At 44.0% G+C, this 14,432-nt stretch overlaps 1 protein-coding gene across 3 annotated transcripts in view; it reads right to left on the bottom strand.

Annotated features, from left to right (window-relative positions):
• Nucleotides 1-14,432, bottom strand: part of Uvrag (UV radiation resistance associated) — a 257,422-nt gene that overhangs the window by 216,450 nt on the left and 26,540 nt on the right. The window contains exons 2-3 of one of the 3 annotated variants that reach the window (XM_052158130.1): nucleotides 7,731-7,813; nucleotides 4,683-4,717 (exon numbers count right to left, since the gene is read on the bottom strand). The exons of 1 other annotated variant lie outside the window; for it this stretch is intronic. Coding sequence is in view for 1 of the 2 variants with exons in the window: in XM_052158118.1 (XP_052014078.1) it covers nucleotides 4,683-4,717 (35 nt within the window). In the remaining variant the exon portion in view is untranslated. The remainder of the gene's footprint in view (nucleotides 1-4,682; nucleotides 4,718-7,730; nucleotides 7,814-14,432) is intronic. One more of the 3 variants, XM_052158118.1, reaches the window with a different exon arrangement.

The following is a 14,432-nucleotide window of genomic DNA, read 5'->3' as shown; positions in this document are numbered from 1 at the left end:
ATTGTGTTAAAATACCTCAAGCCAGTTACCCCTGCACATGGGTTGGTGAAATGCAAACAAAACACAATTAAGAGAATGGACATGACAGCAAATGTTAAAACTAGTGCAAGATTAAAGCGACCTTCACAGATGAGCCAGGAAAGAACCGGTCCTACAGGGTTGAGAGTTCTGGGCCAACTCTAGCTCTGGAGCCTAAGACCAGGCTCCCCCCTGCTCCCCTCTGCTCCCCCCTGCTCCCCCTGCCTTCCCTGCTTCCCCTGTTCTCCCTGCTCCTCCTGCTCCCCCTGCTCCCTCTTTAACCCCCCTCCCCCTCTTCCCCTCTGCTTCCCCTGCTCTCCCCTCCCCCCCACCCCCATCCCCCCACTCCTGTTTCCCCCTTCCCCTCTGCTCCCTCCACCTCCACCTCTGCTCCCCCACTCCACCCCACCCCCCCGGCTCCCCCAGTCTTCCTCTGAGCATTGTACTTGGTTTAGCTTACACAGACAACAGCACAAATGAGGAAGGAACTTGTAACAGACAACATAAGGGCACCTCCTAGTTTACCTATTCTAGAAGTGCCAGGGGAAAAAAAGGACCTTGGAAGCTGTCAGCCCAACCCAAGTTTTGAATGAGGACACTACGGCCTCTGGGGACTCCCTAGGTCACTGACCATGCCTGCCTCTCTGCCAACTGTCGGGCTCTCCTGCAGACCCTCTGGAAGGCTGCAGGGCTTCCTGCCACTCTTCCCCTCCTAGTCCCCTGAGGACACAGCAAGGATTCCGATATTTGCTGAATAAACAACTACATTATGGTACTGCCTTCCCGTGTCTGATGCACATCAAGTTTTCTAAATGCTGGTGTAACTATCACTGGAAAAGCACCCTGTGCTGAGGCCCTAACGTCCTCACTGTTATCCTTCCTCCTAGGCTCCGCCCAACAGTTACCTGGCAACAGCCAGGTAGGCCTGGCTTGCTATAAAAGGGGCTTTTTGACCCCCTTCTCAAGTTCCCTGCCCTTTCTCTCTCTGTCTCTCTTCCCTCCCAGATCCCTTTCTCCTTCACCTTCCTCTCCCCCCTCCAACTCCCCCCTCTCTCCACGTGTTCCAGGCCGGTCCCCAACCCCCTCCTCTCTCTCTCTCTGTCCCACCCTCCTTCCCTCCCCCCACCTTTTTCTCTCTGTCTTTCTCTGCCTCTACTCCCTTCTCAACCCCCACTTCCCATGGCCCCAAATAAACTCTTTTCTATACTATCCCAGTTGTGTGGCTTCCTGCTCAGGAGGCTGGTTTAGGGAGCACCCCCAGCTGAGACCTGCCCTTGGAGGAACCAGGGTTATTTCATATGAAGACATGCTGGCCTGGGCTCCTTTCCAGGCTGCTACGCTAACACAGCAGGGTACTGACAATCTTCTCCCCAGCAACCTTCCTCTATGAGCTTACAAAACAATTGCCAGTATATGAGAAAGAATGCTCAAGCTGGCACACAGACACAGCCTGCCGCCTAGTCATAGTTACTGCTCAAGATTTTTTTGTTAAGATTTATTTTATTTATATAAGTACACTGTAGCTGTCTTCAGACACACCAGAAGAGAGCATCATATCCCATGACAGATGGTTGTGAGCCACCATGTGGTTGTTGGGATTGAACTCAGGACCTCTGGAAGAGCAGTCAGTGCCTTAACTGCTGAGCCATCTCTCCAGCCCACTGCCCACCACAGGATGATGTAAGATCACTACTTCTCATCAGGAATTTTAAAAGCCATTATCAGCTGGGCATTGGTGGCACGTGGCTTTAATCCACTAGTGGCAGTGCTCCTCTGAGTCTCCATAGTGAGTTCCAGGACAGCCAGGACAACACAGAAAAACCCTGCCCCCTCCCCCCAAAAAAATTGTTTATTACCAGCATTTGTTGCTCTAAACTGTTTAATGACCACTACATAGTCACAAGAAACACAACTAAAACTATATAAAAGCTGTACCAATTTTTAAAAAACATATTAAGGTATCTCTGTACAACTCATACTGTGTGTGTGTGTGTGTGTGTGTGTGTGTGTGTGTGTGTGTGTGTGTTTAATTAGTAGAAGCCTAGCAAGCTCTCTCCCTGGTCTTCCTCAGCTCAGCCCAGGCTTCCGGACCCAGCAGAGGGAAGACTTGCTGCTAGCAACCTTCCCTGACTGCTCCCCAGCCCCAAAGATAAACCAACATCCGACGCCTTTGCAACATCTTCCACCTCAACTAGCTCAGCCTCGCTCCAACTGTGGAGCCAGAGAACGCCGGAAAGCTTGATGGTGCCAGTTTATTTACCCCAGGGTCACAGTCTGGGCATGAGCAACAGAAGCAGCTCAAATGCTAATTTATCCAGCCACAGTTCCACTGAGGCAACGGAGATGAAGGACCCCTCAGGACAGGAACTCACAAAGACATACTGACAGTTCCCATCTTCCCATCTCTGCTGAAAAACAACCCCAGTCACATCCCAGTGATTGCTCTGGTAAACTGTATCTCATGTTTTTGCTAAACATGTCTGCTCTGGGCTTTGTTTATGCAATAGCAAGGCTCACTGACCTCCAGGGGAACACAGCTGAAGGAAGTGTGTATGAGGGGAGCCTGTGGTTAAAGCCTCAGAATTTCAGTTGTATTTGTTACAGCTGTGTGTGGCTGACATCAAGTTCCCTGGCCTGTTCCCTCACTATGAAACACGAATACACCTTACCATGAAGCATTGTCATCCGTGGGAAATAATGTACAGGACACACCTAACCTGGTCACAATCCCACTCTTTACTAAAGAAACTTGTGTAAAGAATCTCCAAACACTGACTGGCTCTGTGTATCAAATCAACTTTGGGGCTCCGACTAGCTGTTGCACTATCACTTTTTAATTATTTTAGTCACTCTAATGGCCTGTCAATCATAGTACGGATACAGTCTCTACAAAAAACAATAACAACAGAAATAATAATAACTTGGGGGGAGGATATGTTTTGCTGAAGCCAAAAGCAAACAAAGCGGAATTATCCCCATTAACTGTTACTAACTAAAGGAATGTGAAAAAGAACTGTGACTCTGGCAGACAGCTTGGAGACACTCTTCTTCCCCTCCCATCCCTATCCCTTCCACTCACCTCCATTCTGATTTGGTTTCTTTTGCTGGGCGGTGGTGGCGCACACCTTTGATCCCAGCACTTGAGAGGCAGAGGCAGGTGGATTTCTGAGTTCGAGGCCAGCCTGGTTTCTGAGTTCGAGGCCAGCCTGGTCTACAGAGTGAGTTCCTGGACAGCCAGGGCTATACAGAGAAAACCTGTCTCAAAAAAAAAAAAAGATTTGGTTTCTTTTGGGAGGGAGGGATGAAGAGAGAGAAGAAGGGAGGAGAAGGCAAGGGAGAGAGAATGAGAGGAAGGAAGACAGGGAGGTGTAGAGGAGAAATCACTAAAGTTTTCAAGTACTAAACCACCAGGCGGCAGTCTTCCTGAAGCCCTGCACCTAAAGCACACCCTTAAAAACTGCTATAACTACTATCAATTCTTCTCATACTGTTGCCACTAGATAAAATCCTGTATATGATTTCCATCACTATTTAAAATTTTAAAAACAGCAAGTGTTCACAATAATATAATCAGAATTCTCACAGCAATGCTGAGTAGAAATGAAACCGGCAACAGTGTAAAACCAGAAACCCTGGCTGATCGGGTGTGTATCCACAGGACTGAACACCTACAGGGTCCAGAGATGGCTGACCAGGTGTGTATCCACAGGACTGAACACCTACAGAGTCCAGAGATGGCTGACCAGGTGTTTATCCACAGGACTGAACACCTACAGACTCTAGAGATGGCTGACGGGTGTGTATCCACAGGACTGAACACCACAGACTCCAGAGATGGCTGATGGGTGTGTATACACAGGACTGACACCACAGACTCCAAGGAAAGGCTTGTATGCTCCAGCAGACACCCAGCTCAATATCTACAGCAGCAGGATGCATGCTGGCTCAAAACAGAAGCCAAACCTGCTCACCAACGGGACCAAATGATTCCCTATTATATTCACCCAGTAAAATACACACAAACAGGGCAAACAAAGCACACAGGGCCAGCTGTCCTGACAAGCAAGCCGACACACAGGCGTCAGTCACCAGGAGCTCACTGCATTACTTCATTCACACAAAACTCAGAAATGGGAAAACTAACTAGTGGCACAACTGCGCATCCTCATACACACACAACTCCAGAACAACCCTTTCCAGGCGGAGCCTAAGTGGGATGTGTGGTAAGTAGTTGTTTCTTTTGGTTTTGGTTTTAGTAACAGGGTTTCGCTGTGTAGCTGAGGCTGTCATTAAAACTCACAATTCTCTGCCTCTTTCTTCCCAAATCCTGGTATTACAGGTATGTACACATGCCCAGCTAGCCACAGCCAGCTAACTGAGGAAGGCTGCTATCTATCACCCAGAAATAGGTCTTGTATACAAAGGCCTGTACAAACTACTCTTATGAATTTTGCCCAAATAATACACAATCAAAAATAGTCAAGCTTTTTATAAATGAAAATGATGCAAATATAAAGTTTACAACAATAAAAAAAGTAACAATTGAACATAAGCAGATCTGTGCATGCACCACAAACAAAGAACCAGACCTCAACTCAACCACTCCCATCTCAAGAAACAGGGACATACCCTGTGTCACATGTACCTGTCGGAAACAAACTTACCAAGGAATTCTTAATCACTTCACTCCTATAAAATTCTGGAAAAGAAGAAAAAGAACAGTAAGTGATATGAAAGACGGTAAGCTCATTAACTAAGCACTGTAAAGCACTGACGTTCTAGTGATGTGTCTTAAAACGATTTAGTGCCTGCCATCTTTACCAATAAGGGCAAATATAAAACCAAGATTGAATAAGAGTCTCTTAAGGAGGAAAACATCGGCGAAGCAGATCCCAAACTGTCCAGATTTAATCTCATAATCATTACCTGTCTCCTTCCACAGCACATTCTAATTTATGTCCTTAAAAATCCAAGCTTTCTTCTTTTCCCATTTTCACTCACTTCTTTCTTTTCATGTGTACATAGTGAGCGTTTGTGTGTTTGTGTGTGTGTGTGTGTGTGTGTGTGTGTGTGGTCCTGCAGGGGCTGAGGTACTAAGCATGCACACATGTGTGTGTGGTCCTGCAGGGGCTGAGGTACTAAGCATGCACACATGTGTGTGTGGTCCTGCAGGAGCTGAGGTTGAGGTCAGGAGTCTTTCCCTATTCTCTTTAAAGCAGGATATCTCAATCAAGCCCAATGCTTCTCAGCACAGCTAGTTTGGGCAGCCAGCTTGCTCGGGGGATCCATCTCTGCCTTCTGAGGCTAAATAACAAGGAGACTGCCACACTCACCCATCTAGATAACAAGCGGACTGCCACACTCACCCAGCATCCAGGTGGGTCCTGGGAATTTAAACTCCAGTTTTCATCTGTCCAGCAAGTACTTTAACCTCTGAGCCATCTCTCAAGGCCCCTACTTCCAGTCTCTATGACTGATTCTGTCTGTTCTTCAGGCACCTCCAGAACATCCCCTCACAGGACTGTAGAATGAATACCGACTTACACACCACGTGACTCAAGCTTTATTTGTGCTTCGTGCTAACATTTCATCTCTTCAACTTCGTCAGGCCCCTCTCAACCTGGAAAATTTGGGTAATTGAAGTTCTTCTGTAAACATTACAATTTCATGATTCCGGGGCTGGAGACATAGCTAAGAGCACTGACTACTCCTCTTCAAGAGGTCCTGAGTTCAATTCCCAGCACCCACATAGTGGCTCACAACCATCTGACTCCCTCTTTTGGTGTGTGTGAAGACAGAGCACTCATATACATTAAATAAATATTTTAAAAACTCATGATTCCATAAACCTTCATATATAGCAGCAAATGTTACAAAACCCAAAAAACAAAACTATGCTATAGGTTCTAACAGACATTCCCGACAACCCTCCAGTGTTCCACAGCCACCCACCCAATTATCTCCATACCACTGGCAAAGGACCCTAGGGGACTCCTGGAGTCCCCTGTTGCTACAGGGCAGTATCTCCCCTGTGAGTCCCGCAGTATTGGTACTTGAGATGGATGGAGGCATGGTACATGGACAAACACCTTTTTCTACCACTTAAAATGTAAGCCTGGAGACCCCACGTGCCACTGCGGGCCCACACCCTGCAACTACCATGTCCTCACTGCTCAGGACCGTCCCTGGCATAGGGGCAGATGCTCGGCCAATTTTGTTTTTATGAATGAACAATGACTTGCCAGGGAGCCCACCGGTGCCCACCTCTGCGGGGCTCCGAGGGACAGAAAATGAAGCTCTTACAGCAGCTCTCACGGCGACGGTAAGGCGGTTCCTCGCAGACAGGCCACCTGCATTACTTTATCCTCATCCTCCAAACAAAAGGTCACTTATTGTGTGTTTTGAGAACTTCTCACAATACATTAACTTAAAGAACAGGTTCTGTGAGAGGATTTACAGCAGGATCCAATTTTTCTAATTAAGCTAACAATTTTTAACTTAGGTTACAGCTTTAGGCTACTTACATTCACTAGCTGAATTGATTTTTTTTTTCATCTTGAATAACTGTGGTAAGTTATATCTAATGATGAAATGAACCAATTCAACCCTTAAAGTACAGAGGCAGGTTTATTGGGAAGCAGCTCTCTGGTGGGCTCCATGGTCCCAAGGAACAAGGCCACAAGACAGAGGAAAGGGGGAGGAGAAAGAGAGAGTGTGTGCACCTCAGGGAGAGACACCCAAAGGTCTGATTTATAAAGGGAAGAGTCTGGGGGAGGGGAAGCCCAGCCCACAGAGAGGGCAGGGTGCGCTGGCCACACCCTGTAACAGCTAGGGACTGAGGGATAGTGGGGGACCTGGAGTCCATGTCCACTTTGGTATGTAAAATGTGTCCTGGGTATAAATCTAGACAGTGTGAAGTAAGAAAAGAAAATTCTATGATTTTAAAAGGGAACATCCTGAAGTTGCTATGAACTTTAGCATCTTTCAAATAATGCTAGAAAATAAGCAACCTTTTAAAGATATATAACCTAAACTGTGGCTCTACAGAAGAAACCATTAGAAACAATACTGTGAGGCTGACAAGCAAACAGGTTCCATGCAGCTATGACAGACAGTCGCTCTCTAAAGTGTGCAACCCCTTCCCTTCACTTTCAAAGTCATCAAACACTGTGGCCCCTTCCCACAAGATCCTGAGTACACACGTCCATACACAAAACAAGAGTGAAAGGGTGTCCCTGTGTCTTCATTTTGTTTGGTTTTGTTCCTATTGTCACTGTCTATGGTCTTGGACCAAACCCAGGATATACAGACCAAACCTCATGCATACAATGCCAATATTCTACCAGCTAAGCCACAATCCTGGCCCTAAGACTTTTTTTTTTTTTTGTAATAACAAGGTATTTTTTACTTTCTAGTTAATACATGCTGTTTATTTATTTGTTTATTTATTTAACTACATTCATTTTACTTTGCAAGAATGTATTGCTTAAAGATGGTGAGAAACGCGACTGGGAGCGTGAGGGCTGGAGCATGAGGGGGAGGGCCGGTGGTGAAGCATTGCCTCACCCCCATGAGGACCTCTCTTCAATCCCAGTGACAGATTAAGGAGATTTAAATATAAAAGTAAAATCATGAGAAGACAACAAAGATATATTTTAATTCTTTTGAAAAAAAGAAAAGGAAAGAATTATCCAGCTTCTCCTGTAAAGTACCTAAGTTAGGCAGTTCTCAGAACAGCTCTCCACAGTTAGGTGAGGAGGAGGGTTCTTTCTTCTAAAATGCTGAGTGGCTGACTCTGTAAATAAACCAAAAGAGGCAATTGGCCGTGTTCATTAGTGCTCCAAACTAGACAAGCTGACCAAAAGGACAGCGTCCAACACAAGGGCCAGAGTCCCTGTGAAGAGATCAGAGGATGCCAGTCGATCTCCAACACACTAGCCTGACCTATCTTGTTACGTCTAAAATAGCAGAACAGTCACAGGGCTTGGAAACGAGGAATACGGAATTTTAAGAATAAAATAAAACACTCAGATCTCATTCTCTCGTGCAAGATAATGACCTATGCCATCATCAATAGTCAATCGTCACCTCTTCCCTTCCTGAGCAAAACAGCACCCAGGAGATAACAGGGCGGTTATGAGGCACAAGTTAAATATTAGGTTCAAAACACCTTATGAGCCACAATGTTTATTAATGAACTTCTACACATTTTATTCTTTTTTTTTGAAAAGCATGTTCTTTTATTGAAAAAGGAAGTAAAAACATTTTATGATAAAATCGAAGATTTACATGGAAAGCATTTCTGATAAAATAGAAGAGATATATAGAAAAGCACATTAAAATTGACAATATTCATTGAAAATTAAAGAGTAAAATGGTAGACATAAACATTGCTAAATTAATTGAAAAAGAAAAACATTTTATGATAGAATTGAAGATTTACATGGAAAATACTTGTGATAAAATTGTAGAAAATGTAGAAAAACATGTTAAAATTAAAGATTATCATGGAAGATTTTAGATACATATAATAATGATAGGCATAAAAGTATTCCTTAGTTGATTGAAAGTAGAATTATAAATAGTTTATGATAAAGTTTAAGATTTACATGGAAAATATTTCTGATAAAATTGAAGAAATATATAGAAAAACATGTTAAAATTGAAGATTATCATGGAAAATTATACAGATAAAATGGTAAACAAAAATAATTCTAAGTTGATTGAAAGTGGAATTATAAACATTTTCAGGTAGAACTGAAGATTTACATGGAAAATATTTCTGATAAAATTCAAGAAATATATAGAAAAGCATGTTAAAATTGACTATTTCATAGAAAATCATACAGATAAAATGGTAGATATTAAAAAACCTTTCTAAATTAATTGAAGGTGGAATTAAAAACATTTTGTGATAAAATTAGAGATTTACGTGGAAAATATTTCTGATAAAATAGAATATATAGAATATATGTTAAAATTGAAGATTATCATGAAAAATAATATAGATAAAATGGTATTCATAAAAAATACTAAATTGATTGAAAGAGGAATTATAAACAATTTCTGATAAAATTAAAGATTTACATGAAAAATATTTCTGTTAGTCTATGCCTTTTTATTGGAGAATTGAATCCATTGATATTAAGAGATAGTAAGAAATAATGATTGTTGCTTCCTGTTATTTTTTATGTGTGTTTATCTTCTTTTGGGTTTATTGGAAGATTACTTTCTTGCTTTTTCTAGGGTGTAGTTTCCCTCCTTGTGTTGGCGTTTTTCATCTATTATCCTTTGTAGGGCTGGATTTGTGGACAGATATTGTATAAATTTGGTTTTATTCTTGAATATCTTGGTTTCTCCATCTGTGGTGATTGAGAGTTTTGCTGGGTATAGTAGTCTGAGTTGACATTTGTGTTCTCTTAGGGTCTGTATGAGATCTGCCCAGGATCTTCTAGATTTCATCGTCTCTGGTGAGAAGTCTGGTGTAATTCTGAAAGGTCTACCCTTCTAAGTTACTTGCCCTTTTTCCCTTACTGCTTTTAATATTCTTTCTTGGTTTAGTGCATTTGGTGTTTTGATTATTATGTGCTAGGAGGACTTTCTGTTCTGGTCCAGTCTGTTTGGAGTTCTGTAGGCTTCTTGTATGCTCATGGGCATCTCTTTCTTCAGGTTAGGGAAGTTTTCTTCTATAATTTTGTTGAAGATATTTACTGGCCCTTTAAGTTGTAAATCTTCACTCTCTTCTATACCTCATAATCCTTAGGTTTGGTCATTGTGTCCTGGATTTCCTAGAGGTTTTGGGTTACAAGCTTTATGCATTTTGCATTTTCTTTGACTGTTGAGTCAGTGTTTTCTATGGTATCTTCAGCACCTGAGATTCTTTCTTCTATCTCTTGTAATCTATTGTTGATGCTTGCATCTATGACTCCTGAATTCTTTCCAAGGTTTCCTATCTCCAGAGATGTCTCCCTTTGTGATTTCTTTATTATTTCTACTTCCACTTTTAGATCCTGGATGGTTTCGTTCAGTTCCTTCACTTCATTGTTTGTGTTTTCCTGTAATTCTTTAAGGGATTTTGTGTTTCCTCTTTAAGGGCTTCTGCCTGTTGACCCATGTTCTCCTGTATTTCTTTAAGGGATTTTTGTGTTTCCTCTTTAAGAGCTTTTACCTGTTGACCAATGTTCTCCTGTATTTCTTTAAGGGAGTTATTTAAATCCTTCTTAAAGCCCTCTAACAGCATCATGAGATACAATTTTAAATCCAACTCTTGTTTTTCTGGTGTGTTGGGGTATCTGGGACTTGCTGTGGTGGGAGAACTGGGTTCTGATGTTACCAAGTAGCCTTGGTTTCTGTTGGTAGGGTTCTTGTGCTTGCCTTTGGCCATCTGGTTATCTCTGGTGTTAGCTGGTCTTGCTCTCTCTGGCTGGAGCTTGTCCCTCCTGTGGGCCTGTAAGCCCGTGTCAGTACTCCTGGGAGACCAACTCTCTTCTGGAAGGGTCTGTGCACAGAAGGCTGTGAAGCTGCCTGGCTCCCTCGTGCAAATGGCAGCCTGAAGACCTCTGTCCCAGCTGCTCCACTGATCATCCACCCTGTGCGATCCCAGGTGTTCCCCTCCAGAGAGAAGGTGGAGACCTCACCTCCATGCTCAGAAGTGAAAGCGCTGCTGGGAAATCACTCTCTCCTGGTGGGTTGTGCACAGAAGGCTGTGGAGCCGCCTATTCTTTTCATTTGCATTAAGTCATATGCCAAGCAGATCCTCAAAGAGTCTTATTAGCCTTACGTCCACTCAGATCACTACATACAAGAGCTTTTCTGGACAGCCATGGCCACGCCTAAAGACCAGAATAGCCACGCTCACAGTGGCTCACAGCCAGGAGCAGTTCAGAGATGTCCTCTAGGGCATAGTCAGTGAAAGATGCTGACCACAGTTTCTGCGCACACTGGCGTCTGTGCGAGGGAACTGCTGGGAGTGGAGGAAGAGCATCTTAACTTTCTTCTGTTTCTGCAAATAATTTAGGAAGGACAGACAGGAAACAGATAACAGCAATTCCCAGGGCAGAAAGGGAAACAGCTTGATGGGACATTGATGAAAGGTGGTTTTAATGTAAACCTCCATTTATGTTTTGAAACACAGACTGCATTTTTTACCCAAAAAAATTGAACTGAAAATAAATGGAGGGAAGGGGAAGAGAGAGAAGATGCACCCAGCAGCCTCTGGTTGTTAGAGACAGAGTGGTTGAAGCAACATAAAAATGTCTGTTCCTGTGGAGCTTACTTCTGCGGGAAGGAGACGTTAACTAAACACACCAAGGCGGGTGATCCTCAGTAACTATAGGGAAGAATTAAGAAACAAAAAACAAAAAAACAAAGCAACAACAACAAACAAAAAGACCAGCAAAGGGAATAGTTAGAACGTGTCAGAGCTAGCCAGCAATCACAGGGTGGCTCTGAGGAGCATGCAGAGTAGAGGCCAGCAGGAACGTGGAAGGACTTGCTTGTCAGCTTAGTACCTAGAGGAAGTGTCCAGGCCAAAGTGCAGACAGAGTGCAAAGCGTCAGTTACACAGAAGGAAAGGAGACAGTTAAGACACAGGTGGCCAGAGCAGAGAAAGCAGAAGAAAGACTAGGCCTTCAGGGATCAGGTTTACTACCAGAAAACTCTGAAGAGCAGCAGAAAGATCTGAGCGGTGACACAGGACATAAGAAAGAGCATGGCTTTATTCAGAAGGAGCTAAGAAAACACGAGAGCATCTTTTGGAGACAGATAGCATGATCTTTTATTTGCAAGAAATCTGGGTTGAAGACCGGCTGGGCTGGGAAGGAGGGCACGCGTGGGCAGACAGACTGTCAGCGTGGCCCTTCCGCCATCCATGCAAAGGAGGACAGTGGCACAGAGGTACAAAGAAGTCACCAGAACGGGGAAATGCTGGGTGTGGGAACTAGGAGAGGGAAGGCAATCCAGGAAGATCCCTGGGGTCTAGCCCAGTTAGTGGAGTTGTCTTTTTTCTGACAGAAAACCATAAGTGAGCTGGCACATCAGAGACTCAGCCTTGAGTATACCAAGTTTAAGTCACATACTGACTCCCAAGGGGACACAGAGCAGGCAACTGGATAGAGGACGTGACCTCAGAAGGAAAGGCCATCTGAGGATGGGTCTTGAGTGAGACCAAAGGACTGCACAGCTCTGCCCCTGATGGATTCGTGCTAGCTGGCAGTCTGAAGAGGACAGGCCCTGCGCACTTCCCAGGGGAGAAAATAAGTATGGCTAGGGGAGGGGCTGGGCAGGCAGCTCGGCAGCTAAGGGCTCACACTGCATTTGCAGGACTCAGCTTCCGGCACCAACCAGGCTATTCACAGCTTCCACTAATTCCAACTCCAGGAGCTCCCACTCCTTCTTCTTGCCTCTGGAGACATCTGCACTGCCTGGTCACACATTCCCCAGACACGAATACACAATTTTAAAATATAAATCTTTGGGGCTGGAGAGATGGCTCAGTGGTTAAGAGCACTAACTGTTCTTCCAGAGGTCCTGAGTTCAAGTCCCAGCAAACACATGGTAGCCCACAACCATCTGTAATGGAATATGTCCTCTTCTGGTGTGTCTGAAGACAGCAACAGTGTACTCGTCAGATATATATATAGAGAGAGAGAGATATAGATATATCGATAGATAGATAGATAGATAGATAGATAGATAGATAATCTTTAAAAAAATAAATAAACCCTCTAGCTGGGTATGGTGGCTCATAGCTGCAATCAAAACACTTGGGAGACCAGGACTACCAGGAGTTTGAGGCAAGACTGGCCTACACAGTAAGGTCTTGGCCAGCCTATACTACAGAGTGAGACCTTGACTCAGAAATAAAATAAAACTACAAATTTAGAACTTCTAAGTGTAAGAGGGAACCAGGATTAAAAGTAAGTCTCCATTCACCAACACAGGCTTTGTTCCAAACATGTATCAATACTATTTGGTGTGAACTACCTTAAATGTAGACAATCTCCTATGAAAACTAAAAAGATGCATTTTTTAAAAAGTCAGCCGGGTGGTGGTGGCACACGCCTGTAATCCTAGCACTCTGGGAGGCAGAGGCAGGTGGATTTCTGAGTTCAAGGCCAGCCTGGTCTACAGAGTGAGTTCCAGGACAGCCAGGGCTATACAGAGAAAGCCTGTCTTGGAAAAAAAAAACAAATCCAAAAAACCAAAAAAAAAAAAAAAAAAAAAAAAAAAAAAAACCCAATAAAGTCCCCTTATCTTTTTGGGATCTACTATGAATTCAGAAGAGATAAAAGTGTAACTGAGAAGACAGCATTTCTCATAATCTTTATTAAAAAAAAAAAGTCTTGTAAACCTGGGAGATTAAATAGATAGTGAAGCGGTTTAGAAAGGAAAGCCAATTAGCCTTTGTAGCTGTTCTGTACCAAAGGTCACAGAAGGACTGTGACATACTGATGACTGTCTTGACAGAGCCAACAAGATGAGGTAACGTTAACCAGGATTACTAGACAACTCCCCAGCTCCTGTAATGAGTTACAAAAGTACTGAAAACATCATGACTGGCAGAAGCAGAAAGACGCCTCACATGTCACCAGCCATCTCACTGCAATGATGAATTAACCAAAGCTCACCAGGGGAAACAAGGCCCTCAGGGGTTTCTGAACAAGTGACAGGCTCTACTGTTGCAGACTATGGGTGAGCCCTGGCACTGCTGTCCCCTATGTGCATTAATGGTATTCTCATTGGTAACCTCAAGAAAAATCGAAGGACTTTCAAAAGGCTGCAATCACCAGGCGAGATGTGGTAACACACGCCTTTTATCCTAGCATTTGGGGAGGAGGAGGAGGCAGATCAGATCGCTGTGAGTTCTGGGCCAGCATGGTCAAGGTGGTGAGTTCTAGGCCAGCACGGTCAATGTGGTGAGTTCTGGGCCAGCATGGTCAATGTGGTGAGTTCTGGGCCAGCATGGTCAATGTGGTGAGTTCAGAGTCAGCCAAAGGGAGAAAAGAAATTGAAGCCGGAGACAAAAGAGCAAAGACAGTCATTCTGTTTCCATCTTTACATCACAGTCACCAGCCAGTCCCGTGACCACTCTTTTTAGAAACCAGTCTAATTAACACTGCAATTCCAATAACAATGGCCACCATTTTCCAAATTCCCAGAAGACACTAAGTAAAAGGACTCTGGCAAGCTTGAGCACATGAGCCTGGCTCCGGCAGGCCTTATACCCTTCTCCCCAGCCCCTCTGCCTTGCTTAAAAACCAGTAGATTGCATTCCTAAAGCTAACCCCCAAGGTCTATTCCCTTATTTGGCCACTTTCTCTACCTGACACTGACCACCAAGGTCCAGCTCTCAAAGTACTGAAATCCAGCAATCAAAAGCCCCCTTTGGCTTCCCAATTAACATGCCCAATTAA

The sequence above is a fragment of the Apodemus sylvaticus genome, chromosome 1, assembly GCF_947179515.1.
Source record: "Apodemus sylvaticus chromosome 1, mApoSyl1.1, whole genome shotgun sequence".
Lineage (NCBI taxonomy): Eukaryota > Metazoa > Chordata > Mammalia > Rodentia > Muridae > Apodemus > Apodemus sylvaticus.
Note: the sequence above shows the minus strand (reverse complement) of the source record. Positions and strands in the feature narration are given on the sequence as shown.